We start from the raw sequence: 17,452 nt of genomic DNA, 5'->3' as shown, positions 1-17,452 counted from the left end.
TTGCCGGCAGCCTCGGCGAGGGGAGAGCCGCTGGCCTATGAGAACCTGTTGCCGCCTAAGGGAAGACACTTCTGAAGAAAACCCAGGCCACCATCTGTGGTGTGGACTGGGCCTGGTGTAGCTAACTTCCTCAAACCCTCCCCCAGGGAGCTACCCCGCCTCCTCCCAGTCCCCTTTGACCCTCTGGCAGCAAAGTGCAGGCAACAGGCTGACGGCAGCGTCTCCCCTGGCCTGCAGCTCTGAGTGGGCCTTGGGGGCCGGGGCAGCCCTAGAAGGGACAGGATGGCGACTTGGTGGCCCTGGCTCTGTGGCTAGGCGCCCCTGCCTGGGCCCTGGATGCATGCTGGCCTGGCCCGCTCATTCTTTTCTTCTCTTGGTAAATGTTGGCTTTGCAAAAGGGAGCCTGACAAGCAGCTCATTGTAAGCGCCTGGCTGATAGGGCTGGCTTGTGTGAGCCCATGAGCGACAGCGCCTAACCCACCCCCCTTTTACTTTAGGCATTTGGGAAGTGCTTTTCTGCCAGTCCCTACAGCGCATGCTCACTGACTCACACTTGGTTGCCATGGGGACCTTGCCATGGCAATGGCTGCTTGGAAGAGGGAGAAGAGGTGGCTGGATGAAGATAGCCCTATCTGTGGCTGGCTCCCACCCAGCCCTGGTGCCACTTTTCTTCCTCATTATAAGGGATCCCAGCAGGATCTGGGATTGGGATCCAGGCCTGTGGCAGGCCTAGTATCCCTTCTAGAGGTCTCTGCCCTTCTCAGCGGACTTTTGACTTGGCCTGCTCTGTCAGGGCTGTGTTTGGCCTGTCCCCCTTGGCTCCTGGAGAGGAACCAGAGCTGGTGCCTAAGAATGTTCCGCCAGGCTCTGGCATCCGAGAGGGGGCTCTGCAGCTGGAGGACTGTTGCAGCCCCTGCAGGCCTTGGCAGAGGCTCAGGTTTGCTCTTTAATTCAGTCCTGAGGGGAGCAGCCAGGCCTGTCCCTCCGGTCCCCACCCTGGTGCTGAGCCTTACCTCCCCAGCAGGGGGCAAGCTGTCTTCTCTTCCTGATCTGCGGGACACTAATTCTAGGGCTCTCCGCTCAATCAGGAGTGTGTGCTTTAATGTTGGACGTGGGTTTGGTTCTGTCATATCCCACTGGACAACCTTAGGCAAGTCACTTCAAGTCCCTCGGCCTCAGTTTTCACATCTGTAAAATCAGGCAGATACACACCTCACAGATTTATAGTAAAGAAGACATAAACTCATTTAGGTAAAATACTTTTAACACAGATCCAATATATAGAGTGCTCAATAAGTATTAGCAACTGCTCAATAAATGTTTGGGTGATATTTTTATTGATATTGATATTATATTTGATATAATATTGATATTATTATTACTATTGTGGTATTATTACAAAAGTTGCCTCCATCCTCTGGGGAGGCTCCTAAGCTTCCTTCCTTCTCCTCCAGTTTGTGGGAGCTGTGGGGGGCGTCTGGGGGAAGGGGAGGCTTGGCAGGCAGGTGAGGGGGAGCGGGGGGCCACAGCACTCCCCTGCCGGCTGGGTCCGACCTGGGGCTCTCCCCGTCCCCGGCAGGATTCGGCCCCAGCTGTCAAAGGAGAAGATTGAGGGCTGTCACATCTGCACTTCTGTCACCCCGGGGGAGCCCCAGGTCCTTCTGGGGAAGGACAAGGCCTTCACCTATGACTTTGTCTTCGACCTGGACACCTGGCAGGAACAGATCTATTCGACCTGTGTGAGCAAGCTCATCGAGGGCTGTTTCGAGGGCTACAATGCCACAGTGCTGGCCTATGGGCAGGTAAGCCGCCTCCACTCCCACCAAGGGCCACTCTCACCCCCATCACCCCACCCAGTGGAAGAGAGAGCCCTGCCCCCTCAGAGCAGTGGCAGTGGAGCCATGGTTTTGTCTGTTGTCTGAGGATGCTGCAGCCTGGCTAGCTATGGGAGGGAGGCTGTCAGAGGAGACTTCCACAGGGTGTGGCTGAGGGAGGAGGGAGGGGCCAGGAGGGACAGGTGACCCGGGCTGGGAGGTGAATGGTAAGGAATTCTGCCCGGCCTGGGGTCCAGGGCTTGCTGATGTCCCCCAGAGGGTGCTAACACCTCCTTCCATCTTTGCGGGTGCAGACAGGGGCCGGGAAGACATACACTATGGGCACTGGCTTCGACACGGCAACATCGGAGGAGGAGCAAGGCATCATTCCGAGGGCCATCGCACACCTCTTTGGGGGCATTGCTGAGCGGAAACGACGGGCACAGGAGCAGGGTGTGGCTGGGCCTGAGTTCAAAGTCAGCGCTCAGTTCCTGGAGGTACTGTGGCCTCGTAGGGTTGGCAGGAGGGAGACTTGGGGGACAGCAAGACCATGGAAGCTGGGCTTACCCCCAGGACCGTGGAATGAGCCTAGGAAGCCGTGGCAGCATCTATAGCTGACAAATATCCTGCTGCTGGAAACATCCAAGCAAGAGCTAGAAGACCACTTGGTAGGACACTCTTAAGTGGTTTCCTGTATCAGAAGGGGCTTCAGTCGGGGCATCTGGGTGGCTCAGTCAGTTAAGCGTCCGACTTCAGCTCAGGTCATGATGTCACGGTTTGTGGGTTCGAGCCCTGCGTTGAGCTCTGTGCTGACAGCTCAGAGCCTAGAGTCTGCTTCGGTTTCTGTGCCTCCCCTCTCTCTGCCCCTATCCTACTCTCTCTCTCGCTCTCTCTCTCTCAAAATAAATGAACACAAAAAAAAGAAGAAGGGGGTTGAGTCAACGAGAACCTTTAAGATCTCTTCACACCCTGACGGATTCTCAGCTCTGGCACTTACTAGCTGTGTAACCTGGGGTACATCATGTCACCACTGCACAATGGTGGCTATAATATCTATTTCCTTACAAGTTTTGTAAGGATGACATGGAAGCATATGCCTGGCACATAGTGAGAACTCCTCGGCTCTACCAGGTTGCTCCCAGTCTCAGAGCGCCTGCCCTATCCCTTTCTGCCCGAGGTCCTTCCTGACCCTCTGAGTCTTGTCTGACCCCAGGCCAGGAAGGTCCAACAGAAGGAGCTTTTCTTTGCAATAGTTCCTGCCTCTCTCTGGGAGAATGTCAGTGTGTCAGGGCCAGGATTTTGGCATCTGGGGGTTTTGGGGATGGAGGGAGGGATCTTCAGCCTATAAAGGGGCCTCTCAGAAGGGTCTCTAAGGAAGCAGGTAGACCTGGGTACTGCTCATAGGTGCCTGACTTGACCAGGCACCTCCTTTAGGACACTTGAACCAGGTGCCTTCAGTTCTCAGCATCTGAAGCTCCAACCCATAGATCCCCCCCAACGCCTGGCACTGGGGCATTTGCTGGGTATGGAGCTGCCCTGGACTCTGACTGTACCCAGGTTGTCCTCTGAGGGAGGGATGTGGCTCCAGCCCTCTGTAGGTCTTCCATGGCCCACCCTGCCCACCGCACCACTGCTTCTCCCTCCTGGGCACTCAGAGCGACTGCTTTCCCCTTAGAGGACCCTGTATTTTAGATGTGAGAGTTTTTCTTTGTCCTTCTGGACTTTTTGCTTCTGATAAATTGACTGCCTCTGTGTGTGTGTGTGTGTGTGTGTGTGTGTGTGTGTGTGTGTGTGTCCTACGGCTGTGTATCTCTATAAGCTTTTCCATCTCTTTGTTTTCTTCTTTCCTCTATCCTATTGCCATGGGAATCCCCAAAGAGTAGGGCAGTTCCTAGAAAACTCATGCCAAAGGGGGAACCACAAGGGGTTAAATGATGGTGCGCCTGTCTCAACAGACAGACAGACACCATGGCACCCACCTCTGCACCAGTCCCTTCCGTTTCCCCTTCCCCTTCCTGTGGAGTATTTCTGTTTCTTTAAGGCATCAAAGCCTCGGATGTCAGAAGGCTGCCGTCTGCCCCTCCCCCACAGGATTCTGTTGGCCGCTGACCAAGCTGCCCTGTCCCTTTTCCCATCCCCCAGCCCCAGCCCCCACCCCCAGCCCCGCCCCGCCTGGAGAATATGCCAACCCTTCAGCAGGTGAAGCTTTCCCTGCAGGGATTCCAAGCACAGGAATCTCCAAGATTGAGAGCATGTAAAATAAGGTGACTGCTCCTGGCCAGGTCACCTCTCCCAGTGGTCTCTGCAGGCCCTCCCCAGGATGCCAGGCCCCAAAGGCATGCTCTCCATGCCCACATTCCTTCCCCATTGGGAGGTAGTCGTCACCTCAACCCCCGGGACCATCAGTCTCTACTGAGCTCTGCCTTTCCCTCCCTCATCTGAAACCACATCCCTACCCCTTTCCTAGCCTAGTAACAAACATAATAGGATCTGCCCAAATCTCGGTCATATCTTCCTCATTTACATCTAGGACGTTGAGTCCCCTTGTCCCCTTTAGGTCATTAGTCCCTCGCCAAGACTGAAAGCTGCTGAATGCTGGTTGCTTGGGCAGTGGAAACAAAACCTCAATATAGTTCTTCCCAGGACCCAGCTGCCCCCCCATACCTATTCAGGAGAAAGATCATGGAATCTAGAACCTAGAGGGCACCAGTGTTGACAGGTTCACCTCCCAGAGCCTCAGTTTCTATATCTGCAAAATGGAGCTGATTTACAAACATGGGAAAGCCCCTTGGGGCTCCACACTATGTGCCACGTGAACCCAGCAGCTGTTTCTGCCCCTGCCCAGCTCTACAATGAGGAGATCCTTGACCTGTTTGATAGCACCCGTGACCCTGACGCCCGCCACCGCAGGTCCAATATCAAGATCCACGAGGACGGGAACGGTGGCATCTACACCACGGGCGTCACTTCCCGCCTCATCACCTCCCAGGAGGAGGTGAGTGTCCACTAAAGGTCCGGGACAGGCAGGGGCTGACTGCGTAGCTGGTCTCCTGTCCTCACGTATGCCTCCCTTCCCAGCTGATCCAGTGCCTGAAGCAGGGGGCCCTGTCCCGCACCACGGCCAGCACCCAGATGAATGTGCAGAGCTCCCGCTCACACGCCATCTTCACCATCCACGTGTGCCAGATGCGAGTGTGCACCCAGCCCGACCCAGTAAGGAGCCCGCAGAGGCCCAGGAGCTGGCGCATTATGGGGGCTTCTCAGGAGGGCAAAATGAGGAAGGAGCTGTGGATCTGAAACTAGCAAATCTGGGTTTGCCTCTGCCACTTGTTGATTTTTCTTTTTCGTTTTCCTTAAGCCTCAGTTACCCACCTGTACAATGGGGTAACCATGCCTCTATGGTTTTGAGGATTGCATGAGAATCGGGCATGTGCAATTACTGTGCACATTGCCAGATGCTCTGCCTGTGCAAGGGGAGAGGCGCCTGCAGCCTCCCTGGCTGTCGGCCCCACAGCGCCCCAGGCAGCAGTACTGAAGGACAAGGGCTGAGAGCAGAGGAGCAGCAAGGTGGGGCGAGGGCCAGGTGACTTAGACGCCAACTTCTGCTGCAGGTGAATGAGGCTGTGACTGGGCTTCCTGAGGGCACGGCTCCCACAAGTGAGTATGAGACGCTCACTGCTAAGTTTCACTTTGTGGACCTGGCCGGCTCAGAGCGGCTGAAGCGGACGGGGGCCACTGGCGAGCGGGCCAAGGAGGGCATCTCCATCAACTGCGGCCTGGTAGGCACACGCGGCGGGTCACCAGTCCCAGCAGCTGGCACAGCTCAGTCTCAGCCCCTCTCCAGACCCTATGGCCCCTGGCTGCCCCTTCCTCCTTGGGCCTCTTGTTGGTTGCTGCCCAGAGCACCCATATGTCACTACTGTGAGGCCCTTGGTCCTTCACCCTCACTCTTGCCCCAGTTCCTGATTTCACCGAATGATCACATCTGCCTAGAAACCCTCTGAGGGAGCTTGAGGGCTGCTGGGTCATCAAGGCAGGTACAGATGGCTCGGGGCTGTCTTGTCCCGACTCCCTCTCTCCCTGAGTGCCTCCCAAGTGCCAGGGTCTGTCTCCCGCAGCTGGCCTTGGGCAACGTGATCAGCGCATTGGGGGACCAGAGCAAGAAGGTGGTACACGTGCCCTACAGGGACTCCAAGCTCACCCGGCTCCTCCAGGACTCGCTGGGAGGCAACAGGTACTCTACAGCCAACATCCAGGGAAGGGGCAGGGTAGGCAGGAACCTCCTGGAGAATATCGATGTGAGGGTTTGATTCATGAGGACCTTGTGGATGAGGAGGCCTTCCCACTGCAGGCTGCGGGCTTGGGAGACAGGAGCCTCAAGATGCCGTATGACCTCTAGCCAACGTGGTCAGACTCAGCTTCTTTGTCTGTGCAACCGGGAGAGATAGTCTCAAAGTGACAGAGCCCAAATGGGGTAATGGATGGGAACTACTAGGCAGACACAGAGCTGTGACTGGCGGTGACATATCACAACCTGCCAGGCGCCTTCACTGTGGGTTACCACCGTTGGAAGGAAGCCCTTGGCCAGGTGGTCCGGAGCCCCACATCCCAGGTTCTGCCCTGGTGAATGCCCAGGGCCTTAGGGCCTTAGGGCAGTAGGGGAATGGGTTGGGAGCTGCGCCCTGAGGCGATGCTTCTGGGGGCCTGGCTATGCCCCTCGAACCTCACTCTCCTACTGCACCCTCCCAGCCAGACCATCATGATTGCCTGTGTGAGCCCCTCAGACCGGGACTTCATGGAGACGCTCAACACGCTCAAGTACGCCAATCGGGCCCGCAACATCAAGAACAAGGTGGTGGTAAACCAGGACAAGACGAGCCAGCAGATCAGCGCTCTGCGGGCCGAGATCGCGCGCCTACAGATGGAGCTAATGGAGTACAAGGCGGTGAGCACACTCCTGGGCGTGGCGGGCCCTTGTTCTTCAGCGTCCCTCGCACCCTGCCACCACCTCCCCACCCTGTCTCCACCACGTCCTGAGTATCGGCTCTGTGCATAGGGGTTTCCCTGGGTGAAGTGAGCACGGTCAGAGCCCCCAGGGTTTTAGCATACTAAGAGAAAGGAGGGAACTCAGCTTCTGTTGCATAGCTCTTAAGCACAGGATGGACGCCCTGCTGGGTGTTTTCATGTCCGCTGAATAGGCTACGTTGGACCAGATGAGACTCCTAGACTTTGGTACAGAAGAAGAATTGATGGGGACCGCATGAGCAGTCCAGTGTGCCTGGGGGCAGGGCAGGGGAGAGAGCTGGCCCTACTCGCTCAGGTGGCCAGTCAGGGAAGGCCGCATGGAGACGGGGGCCTTTTATATGGATTTTGAAAAGTGAATGAGATATCATCAAAAGCAAGTGGACCAGGCGTTCTAGGATGCAAACGAGCCATGTGCAAAGGAACAGAGATGGAAAAAATGGGTGCTTCTTGGGGAAGTGCCTAATTCCACATGACTGAGGCAAAATCAGTTGGCTGCCTAGTAGCCCGTGGCTTGCATCTGGTACACGAATGGGTTTTGGTTTGGCTTGCCCTTTGTTTTAAAAGAATACAGCTTTGTTGTCTGCCTTTCTGAAAATCAGGAAATTTGTTTTTCCTGAAAAAGTTGAAGATCTAATAACATAGAGCACTAAGTTGGCTGGGGTAGCATATTGCTGCCTCCTTTTAGACTGAGTCTGTGACTCTGTTAGCTCCAGTCCCCACCACTCCCTGTCGTCTTGTACCCAGACTAATTTACTCATATATGCCAACTGCCCGGGCCCTTTGAGGTTTTGGCCCTTGGGTTAGCACTTATGGTGGTATGAAGGTAGGTGCTGGAAAGGTAAGTCAAGGTAAGAATAGGGGAGGCTTGGAATGGCTGGCTATAGAATTTGGACTTTCTGGTTGTCAAGGAGAGTATTGGGAGACAGGAGCTATGTTTTAGAAAACGTGAGGCAGGGGGAGACCAGCAGCACTGCTATGTGCATCATCAACCCCTCCCCGCACTACGTGCTCTGGCACCTGACCACCCCCTGCCTGCCCCTCCTCCCAGGGCAAGAGGGTGATCGGAGAGGACGGTGCCGAGGGCTACAGTGACCTGTTCCGGGAGAATGCCATGCTGCAGAAGGAGAATGGGGCGCTGCGTCTGCGGGTAAAGGCCATGCAGGAGGCCATCGATGCCATCAACAACCGCGTCACCCATCTCATGAGCCAGGAGGCCAATCTGCTCCTCGCCAAGGCCGGTAAGTTGGGGTGCACCAGGCCAGCTCGGACACCAACAGGCTGGGGCTCCTTCTCCCCATACCCACCCTAGGACATTAGGGAGGCTGGGCTAGCCGATCAATCCACACACAGATCGATGCATTTAAGCATTTTTTTTTTCAATTGATTTTATTTATTTTTTTATTTATTACTTTAAAAAAATTGTTTAATGTCTATTTATTTTTGAGAGAGAGACAGAGCATGAGCAGAGAGAGAGGGAGACATAGATTCTGAAGCAGGCTCCAGGCTCTGAGCTGTCAGCACAGATCCCAATGCGGGGCTCAAACCCACAAACCGTGAGATCATGACCTGAGCCGAAGTCGGACGTTTAACCGACTGAGCCACCAAGGAGCCCCTCCAATTGATTTTAAACCTTTTTTTACGACACAAGTAATACATGAATACGTCTTCCTTGCTTAACATGCATGCATAAAGTAGAGGTTAAAATCCCTTCTCACTGAAGTCTCCATTCCGTGTCTTCTCCACTTCTTAGAGGTAGCTCTGGGCACACTTTCCCATATTTTCCCATACCTTTGCTCCAAGTGTGGCTATGTATTCATATGGATGTACACACATATGTGTGTGTGAATATATACTGCCTTTTTTCTGTATGTGAGATCGTATGTGTTGTCCTACGACTTCCCATTTTCACTTAGCCTTATGCTTTGGAGATCTTTTATTAAACATATAAATCTACTTCATTCTTTTAAGCTGTACAGTGTTCCATATGTGCCGATCATCGGCAGCAGCGCCTGCGGATGGCCCTCGGTTGTTTCCGATTTCGTGCTTTTACCAACAGTGCTTGTGTATATCTGTGCACACGTACGCATCTTTCTTTGATGTGGATTCCTTTTTGGGAAAGGTCTGTGTGTGCTGTCCTACCAGACGCACAGGTACAAGACCACCAGCTTTGAGCCGCAAGTCCTTACCCTTCCTTGTCTTCTTTATTGCCCTCTCCTTGCCCCCTTCCCCCTCCAGGTGATGGCAATGAGGCCATTGGTGCTCTGATCCAGAACTACATCCGGGAGATTGAGGAGCTGCGGTGAGTGAGTGAGCCCCAGCATATCTGGGAACGGCAGAGGGCCTGGGCTGGGCCAGAGCCCGGGGCGATGTCGGCTCACCTGGCCCCGACCACTTACTCTCCCCACGCAGGACGAAGCTCCTGGAGAGCGAGGCCATGAATGAGTCCCTGCGCCGCAGCCTGTCTCGGGCCTCAGCTCGGAGCCCCTACTCGCTGGGTGCATCTCCGGGGGCTCCCGCCTTCGGGGGCAGCCCGGCCAGCTCCATGGAGGATGCCTCTGAGGTGATCCGCAGGGCCAAGCAGGACCTGGAGCGGCTCAAGAAGAAGGAGGTCAGGCAGAGGAGAAAGAGGTGAGTGGGGAGCCCCCACGTCCCGGCGGGCTCTGCAGGAGCCCTGCCACCTGCCTGTGTTTAGCGGGGAGCTGCCCCAGGGCTACTTGGGAAGTCTCTGAGCACTTTTGCTCGGGCTTTTGGGCAGAAGCCACTCTCCTTTCTCTAATGCTGCACCTTCCCCCGGGGAGAGGGAGGGTGGAGATTACCCAGGGTTCATTCTAGATTGGGGGTAGAGAAGAGCAGCCACATTCTCTGCAGAACAGGAACCCAGCCCCATCCTCCTGCCCTATCCTACCCCTATCACCCCCCACCACACGCTCAAAGCTAACCTGGCCCACCCTTCACTCCTGGGCAGTCCAGAGAAGGAGGCCTTCAAAAAGAGGGCAAAACTCCAACAGGAAAACAGTGAGGAGACCGACGAGAATGAAGCTGAGGAGGTGAGGGATCGTCCCTGTCCCCTCCCCTCTATGTGCTCACTCCTGCGTCCCTACTGAGCAGAGGGGTCCCCATGGCTACCTTGGCAGGATGGGAGAGGGGCTTAGGTCTGCCCCCGGTTGAGTTGATCCCGGAGCTTCCTTGTATGGCTAACTGGTTGCCCTGGCATTCTCCATCCCTCAGTCCCCCACCTCATTCCAAACGGGTGAGGCCGGGTGGGGAGGCTGTCCCCGGGGGGCTCTGCTCAGGCTGCTGGGGGAGTCGGGTGGTACTCTTTCAGGACTGGGGGTGGGCACAAGGGGCCCTGAGCCTGGTCTGCCCCGTTCCCCACCATCTTGACACGCCTGGGGCATTGTCCAGACTCCCTCTGCTTCTGGACTCCCCTCCCCGAGGCCAGGCCCAGCCTGAGTGAGGAGGGTCCGCGGGCCTCCCCTAATGGTGCTTGGTGCCCAGGAGGAGGAAGAGCGAGACGAGAGTGGCTGTGAGGAGGAGGAAGGGCGTGAGGATGAAGACGAGGACTCGGGCAGTGAGGAGAGCCTGGTGGACTCGGACTCAGACCCTGACGAGAAGGGTGCGTGTGCCCGGGCTGGGGCAGGGGGAAGCGACATGCGGAGTAGTAGGTGCGCGGGGTGGGCTGCCCGTCAGCCCTGGGCCCAGAGAAACTGCGCGGACCTTCCAGACTCAAGTCTCTGAGCCAGATGCCCCGAGGAGGGTGGGGGGGGGGGGGCAGGGAGGGGAGGTCAGGCCCCTCTTAAGGGGGTCAGGCCTTAACTGAGTTCTCAAAGAGTGTGGATGTCCAGGGCCCGGAACTCCCAGATGTGATATCGCCATCACCACCACCACCATCAACAAAGGCAATGGTAGTGATTAAGGATGGCAACGCTCATTATATGCCGGGAACTGCTGACCTTTGGCCTGGGTCGTTCAGTTCTCACTACAACCCCGTGCATAGATGTTAGGAGTCCCCCCCACCCCCGCCCCCGCGCGGCAGATGCAGAACCAGGCCTTGAATGTAGGTCTGGCCGGTGCTAAAACCCACTCCTCTAAGTGTGGGCACCCACCCTATCAGCTCTGCCCTGCTGCCATTTCCTGACCCACAGCCTTCCTCCTCCACCCCGGCTGGGTCCCATGCCATCTATGACAGGTAGACGTTGGCCACAACAGGGGTGGTGGGATGCCTAGACCACCCCCCCCCACACCAGCTCCTGGGCCAGCCTCGAATTTCTGAGTCTGGTCTTCAAATATGTCACCCCATCCGGCAGCCCCTACCCACCATGGGACTTATCATTCCCTCCAGCCTCTGCTCGCTAACTGGGCGTGGCTGACCAAAGGAAAGCCCCAGCGCCCCCATCCGGCCCTAAGCCCCTGGAACTGGATTGAGCCTGTCTCTGCCCCCACAGAGGTGAACTTCCAGGCAGACCTGGCCGACCTGACGTGCGAGATCGAGATCAAGCAGAAACTGATCGACGAGCTGGAGAACAGCCAGCGGCGGCTGCAGACTCTCAAGCACCAGTATGAGGAGAAGCTGATTCTCCTGCAGAACAAGATCCGAGACACGCAGCTGGAGCGAGACCGCGTGCTGCAGAACCTCAGTGAGGCCACCACCCCCGCCCTCGCTTTCCCCTGAGGCCCCTCCCTCCACTGTCACAAGCCCCGCCCAGCAGCTGGCACCTGTGGGATTTACCTGGTCTCCTGGGCAAGGGCTTCTGACCCGTGGACTGTGGCCCTTTGACCCACTGTCATCAATGTCTTAGGTCTAACCCTAGTTTCGTGCTACATTTTACATTTATTATTCTTTTATTGGCATCTTTGGTATTAGAATCCTTTATTTCCCTAGGCACATGGACCTGATGCTCCTCAGCTTTTTTTCTGCATTCAGTTCCTGGAGCATTTTCCTTCGAACCTATTTACAAACCTACTTGTCACATTCTGTCTTCTTTATACTGCTTTTTAGCAGTAATTCATTCAATTACTGTTTCACTCATTCATCCACTGATTCAGCAAACATTTGTTGACTCTGTCTTATAGAGCTGACATTGTTCTAGGTCCTAGAGATATTGGGGTGAGCAAAATCCCTGCATCACGAAGTGTACATTCTGATGGGCAGAGACAGACGTAAATACGATAAGTAAACAGAGTGGGTGACATGTCCGATGCTGATAAGTACCAAGAAAAAAATATACAGCAGGGAAGGAGGTCAGGGAGTGTTGGGGAGCGGGTTAGAGTTTTATAAAGGATGGTCATGGAAGACTTCACGGAGGACGTGACATCTGAGCAGACTTGAAGGAGGTGAGAGAGTGCCAGCGCAGAATGAGCACAGGGCTGAGCATTCCAGGCAGAGAACAGAAGATGCCAAGGCCCTGAAGTGGGAGTGTGCCTGGCATGTTGGTGGAATGACAAGGGACAGAGTGAAAGGGGGCAAGTGGCAAGAGATGAGACAAGAAAGACGGGACCAGGTCATGTCCGTCACTGGAAGGACCTTGCTTTATTCTCTGAGGGAGATGGGAGGGTGTGGAGTTTGGAGAGAGCGATGTGATGTAGATTTTAAAAGTATTTTGAGAAGAACACTCTGGCTGATGTGGAGGGGAATGAAAGTGGTAGCTTGAGACTGATTAGAAACTTACAAAAGATTCTGGTGAATCATTAGCGGCAAAAAAAGACAGCGAAGAAGAAATAAATAACCGTGGTGAAAGAGGATTTAGACAACATGGGCTTGAGGAGTGGTCCAGTTCTGGATCCATTTTTTAGGTAGAGAAAAAAGCTTTTGTTGACTGGGTAGAAGACGTAAGGTGAGCCAAAAGTGTCTCCAGGGTTCAAGCTTCTGGAAGGATGGTGATGGCATCTACTGAGAAGGGGAAGCCTGCTGGGGTGAGGGGGACAGAGATTGTGAGTCTGGTCTTGTGCCTGTTAAGTTTGAAGTATCTGCTGCACATCCCCAAGGGGACGCCTGTGCGCATTCCGGGCAGCAAAGGTCAAGGGTAGAGAAATCAGTTTATTCCTTCTGCTCTGGCCCGCATCACTGTCTTCATACTAGCTCTTTCCTTCCCACTGGCCTGGTTCTTTCCTCTAGTTATGGGTCAGAGCTAAGCCAGCAGGAGTGGCCCACAGGACCCTCCCAGGAGGCTCAGAGGTCTCGAGATGCAGACACCCCCTCCAGGTCCAGTAGAAAGTCAGAGCAGGAAGGGGACTTGGCATCTTCCAGTCTGATCCCTTCAGTGTTTAAATAAGAAACAGGCACACAGAGGCGTGTGACTTGCTCAGGGTCGCGCAGTGAGACTAGAACCCGGGCTCCCGCCCCCCACCCCCCACCATCTGAGCCCGAAGCTGACACAGCACTGACAGCCGCCTCTTGCTGCTCTCAGGCACCATGGAGTGCTACACGGAGGAGAAGGCCAACAAGATCAAGGCGGACTATGAGAAGAGGCTGCGGGAGATGAACCGAGACTTGCAGAAGCTGCAGGCCGCACAGAAGGAGCACGCGCGGCTGCTCAAAAACCAGTCCCGCTATGAGAGGGAGCTGAAGAAGCTGCAGGCCGAGGTGGCTGAGATGAAGAAGGCCAAGGTAGGGGCCGAGGGGGTGCGCAGCAGGGCTGAGGGGTGGCCGTGGGACGTCCTCTTAGAATCCACTTACTGTGTTAAAAATAACCATCGCGATCAGCGTGGAAATCTTCCCGACGCACAGCATTGCGTAATTCAAGCCCGTCCTGGCCCTGGACACTGTCATCTGAGCCGGGTTCACCGTCCAGGGTGAAGCCACCTCTCCCAGTAGAGGGGCAGGGGAGGAACTTGCGGGACGCTGCTCAACACTGCCCCCTGTGGTAGGAAACTGCGCCACAGTTGCCCCCAGTCCTCCCAAGTACATGTGAGGGATCGCCCGGGTGCTGGGCCTTGGCCTACAGTGATAATAATCATTACTGTTGTCTGAATGCTTACTGTGGTCAGGCTCTAGGCTAGTGGTCTCACATGCATGAGCATACTAAGTACTCAGGAGAACCTCATGAAGGAGGCCCTATTATTATTCCCATTTCGTGCATGGGAAAGTGAGGCTCAGAGAGGTCCCTTCCAGCTACCCAAAGTTAGCGCTGGGATTCAAACTCACTTCTCTGCCTCCTAAGCCAACTCGAGTCCTGTGTGGCATGGTGCCTTTTCCACTTTGCCGTCACCCAGAGTACTTAGTCTCTGGGGCCTGGAGTCTGCCCCTGAAGCTCTGGTTTCTTGGCTCAGGTCTTCTGCCTCCGATGTCTGAGTATGTTCTCGTTCTGGCCTGCGGCCCGGCACCTCCACACTCCCTTCGTGTCCTCCCTCCCCCTGACCTTCCTGGCCCTGCTGTCCTACCCTGGCCCTTAGCCCCTCGTGCATTCCAGCTCTCCCCAGCCCTGGGCCAGGCCCTGAAGCTAGACCCCCTCGCAAAACCTGGCATTGGCAGCCGTCCCAGCAAGCTGTGGAGGGCTGGCCTCAGAAATGGGAGCACCAAAGGTGCTTCAGGCTGATGGGACAGCAGTATGGACTTGGGGAGCCGTTAGTAACTGTGGCCTCACCGCTGACTCATGTGTTGACCTGCGTGCAGAGGAAGGAGGCCATGCGCTAGTGATGCATTCTGAGAGGAGGTGGGCTCTGAGCCATCGGGTAGTCCTGGCCACCTCTCCCGGGCACGCTCTGTCTCCAGCCTCAGCTGGGCCACAGATCCAGGGGCTCCATCAGCCTGGCCAGGCTGCTGCTTTACTCAGGTTGGCTGGCCTGACCTGGTCCCAAGGAGTGCCCTCTGGTGGTGTAGAAGGGAGTGACCAGGGGGCCTTGGTTTTTCCCTGGGGGAAGCAGCGCACCCATCAAGGTTTGTGTTGTGTAGGTGCTCCTGGGCGGTGTATCTGTGTCCTCACTCTGTGTCTCCCTGGAGGCTCACTGGCTAACGCCCCTGCAGCCTGAGCTGGCCAGTGCACATCCTAGCTGGGGTGACCCTAGATAGAGCCTCGTAAGGGAAGCCTGGCGAAATAATATGATGTCCAGGATATCCAAAGGACCGAGGACCCACCAGTCTTCCTGCATTTCAGTCTCAGGATTGCCAGGGCCCTTCAGCCAGCTGCCCATCTAACTGTGCTCTCATGAGCCCTGGCTAGAGGTAGAAAAGAACCTTCCAGGGGTGCCCCAGCAGGGCCCAGGGTTCTGTTAGAAGGACAGATGGTGCAGCAACCTCGGGTTCTAACCTGATGCCATGAGAGCCAGTGTTTAAGAACCCTCCCGCCTCGGTTCAGCTGCAGTGGGATTCACAGAATTGAACCCGTGTGGGGTCCACGGTCCCCAGGGTCTCCTGGGAGATGAGACAATGCCTCCTACTTCAGATGTACAGAGCAATGCTGGTCTCAGGCACTGTGACCCATGTCCGCACTGCTGCGTGCCTGGGATATGCCTGCCCCTTCTGAGACCTTCCCCTCTGTGCAACTTGGCCACACATGTGAAGTTGGGTGGGTGGGCTTCTGTCTAGGGGTACACAGTTCTTCCCCAGGAAGCCTCTGACCCCTGACCCCAGCAGGTGCCATCTCAGGTTTGCACACAGCTTCTAACATGTTCTCAGGTCAGCCCGGGGCTGTCTGCTCAATGCCAGTTCTTTGGGAAAAAACTCATTCTTGACCTTGAAGACCCAGCAGCTGCCAGCCCTCCTCTATAGATTCACCCCTGCAGGGCCTGCCCTCTGTGGGAGAAGCCAACCTCGCCAGCCCCCAGCCCCGTCGGAGCCTCCTTCCCTCCCATGCCATTTCCACTCGAGACTGTCTTCCGGGCACTGCAGGCTGGTGACATTCCTGGAGATGTCTGAGGCCTCAGTGGCAGAGAAGGATCAAGCTCTGTGTGACTTTCATTACCCTGTCACTTGGAAAGTGTCTAAAACCCCGTGTACATTGCCCTGTCCTTCTTTGGCCACCAGCACTTGGCAGGAGGGGGCGGATGCTGTGAGGTCCCAGGCACAAGCTCTCTATCATGTTGGGTCATCTCTGGCCACTATGATGATGCTCTCTGTGCCTTTGCCACAGCTCTGACAACCCCAGGTTCTAGGCTTTCCAAGCTTTGATCACTGGCTTTGCTCTGAACTGGCATGCGGTCCTCCCTGGGGCTAGAGTAACAGCTGGAGTTTGGGGACAAAATGACCGGGGCCAAAACTCTGACCGTTTATTACCAGTTTTATGACTCAGTCATTGGTCTCTCTGGGGCTCACTTCCTTATTTATAAAACGAGAACGGTAATGCCTCTCTCATGTGACTGTCACAAGAACAGTGCCTGGCGTATTGCACGTTCTCGATAAATGGTGGTGGCTTTTATTGTTGTCACTGGGAGCCTGGCCCTGATATGTGGCCTTGACCCCCACCTCAGCCCTGTCTGCAGCTCAGTTGTCAGTGGGAGAGAGGAATGTGCCCCACCCAGGTAGGATTACCTGCCTCCAGCAACCTGGGCTGGATCTCCAGGGGCCAGACCCAGGACCCGGGTTTGGGTAAAAGCCACCAAGAGCTGTGACATTTGGAAGTGGGGGGCCAGGATTAGACCTGGCAGAGTCATTGCACCTGCACATCTGGGCTGGCAGCTTGCCCGGGCATGGGGCAGCTTCAACTCCCACGGAAGAGGAGGGGCAGACCCCTGAGCCCCGGGCCACCACCCCTGCCCAACATCCCCAGAGCCAGCTGCTCCCCGGAGGGTATGGGCCCCCCACTGCCCGGACCCCCTCACCCCTGCCATGCCTGCCTGTCCCAGGTGGCCCTGATGAAGCAGATGCGTGAAGAGCAGCAGCGGCGGCGGCTGGTGGAGACTAAGAGGAACCGGGAGATTGCTCAGCTCAAGAAGGAACAGCGGCGACAGGAGGTGCGGGGCAGCCCTTGGGGACCCCCAGCCTCCCTGTGTGCCTGGCTGCCCCTCGGTTCCCACAGCAGGGCATGGAAGGGCCAGGGCACGGCAGGCTTCTGGTCCAGCCCCTCTAGTGCCTGGGGGTGGGGGGGCGCAGAGCATGGGGGACCCGAGCCCCAGATGGCAGGACCCTGCCCAGGGTCACCAGCAATCCAGAGCCGGAACTGTGCAGTGTCCAGCCCCGAGCCCTCTAGTCCCGGATCCCTTGCTGTGCGGTGGAGAAGAGGCTCAGGGAATTGTCTGCACAGAGAGAAGTGTCTGCACTGTGACCTCCGGGAAGGGGAACCAGACTCCTCGTCCCCTTTTATCAATAAGTTTTGGCTACACAGGGATCAGCCCGAAAGCCAGGCCGTCGTCACCTATGGAGGTGGGCAGACCAGGCTGCGGGGCCGAAGTGTGGACCCCAACCCCCTTCTGTCACCCACAGTTTCAGATCCGAGCTCTGGAGTCCCAGAAGCGGCAGCAGGAAATGGTCCTGAGGAGGAAAACCCAGGAGGTGAGCGAGACACAGTTCCCCTTCTCCTGAATTCCTCCAGAGCCGGGAGGGAACAAGTGCCCGCTGGCAGTGGCCCTGGCTCTCCCTTTTCTCTCAGCAAACACAATGGAGCAGAGCCTGTGCGAGGCCTGCTGTAGGGCCTTGCTCAACAAGAGGGCCGAGGCCTGAAGACAGGCTGCAGGCTCTG

General features: G+C 56.2%; 1 protein-coding gene across 3 annotated transcripts in view; it reads left to right on the top strand.

The window, feature by feature from the left end:
• Positions 1-17,452, top strand: part of KIF21B (kinesin family member 21B) — a 50,487-nt gene that overhangs the window by 11,992 nt on the left and 21,043 nt on the right. For all 3 annotated transcript variants that reach the window (XR_003966091.1, XM_030303441.1, XM_030303442.1), the window contains exons 2-17: positions 1,580-1,802; positions 2,129-2,311; positions 4,660-4,809; positions 4,893-5,027; positions 5,426-5,593; positions 5,933-6,048; positions 6,564-6,759; positions 7,888-8,077; positions 9,075-9,138; positions 9,249-9,467; positions 9,805-9,886; positions 10,338-10,455; positions 11,285-11,476; positions 13,247-13,446; positions 16,620-16,727; positions 17,197-17,265. Coding sequence is in view for 2 of the 3 variants with exons in the window: in XM_030303441.1 (XP_030159301.1) it covers positions 1,580-1,802; positions 2,129-2,311; positions 4,660-4,809; positions 4,893-5,027; positions 5,426-5,593; positions 5,933-6,048; positions 6,564-6,759; positions 7,888-8,077; positions 9,075-9,138; positions 9,249-9,467; positions 9,805-9,886; positions 10,338-10,455; positions 11,285-11,476; positions 13,247-13,446; positions 16,620-16,727; positions 17,197-17,265 (2,413 nt within the window). In the remaining variant the exon portion in view is untranslated. The remainder of the gene's footprint in view (positions 1-1,579; positions 1,803-2,128; positions 2,312-4,659; positions 4,810-4,892; positions 5,028-5,425; positions 5,594-5,932; positions 6,049-6,563; positions 6,760-7,887; positions 8,078-9,074; positions 9,139-9,248; positions 9,468-9,804; positions 9,887-10,337; positions 10,456-11,284; positions 11,477-13,246; positions 13,447-16,619; positions 16,728-17,196; positions 17,266-17,452) is intronic.

This window comes from Lynx canadensis, chromosome F1, assembly GCF_007474595.2.
Source record: "Lynx canadensis isolate LIC74 chromosome F1, mLynCan4.pri.v2, whole genome shotgun sequence".
NCBI classification, from domain to species: Eukaryota; Metazoa; Chordata; class Mammalia; order Carnivora; family Felidae; genus Lynx; species Lynx canadensis.
The sequence above is the reverse complement of the archived record's forward strand: the minus strand, read 5'-3'. Positions and strand labels throughout refer to the sequence as shown.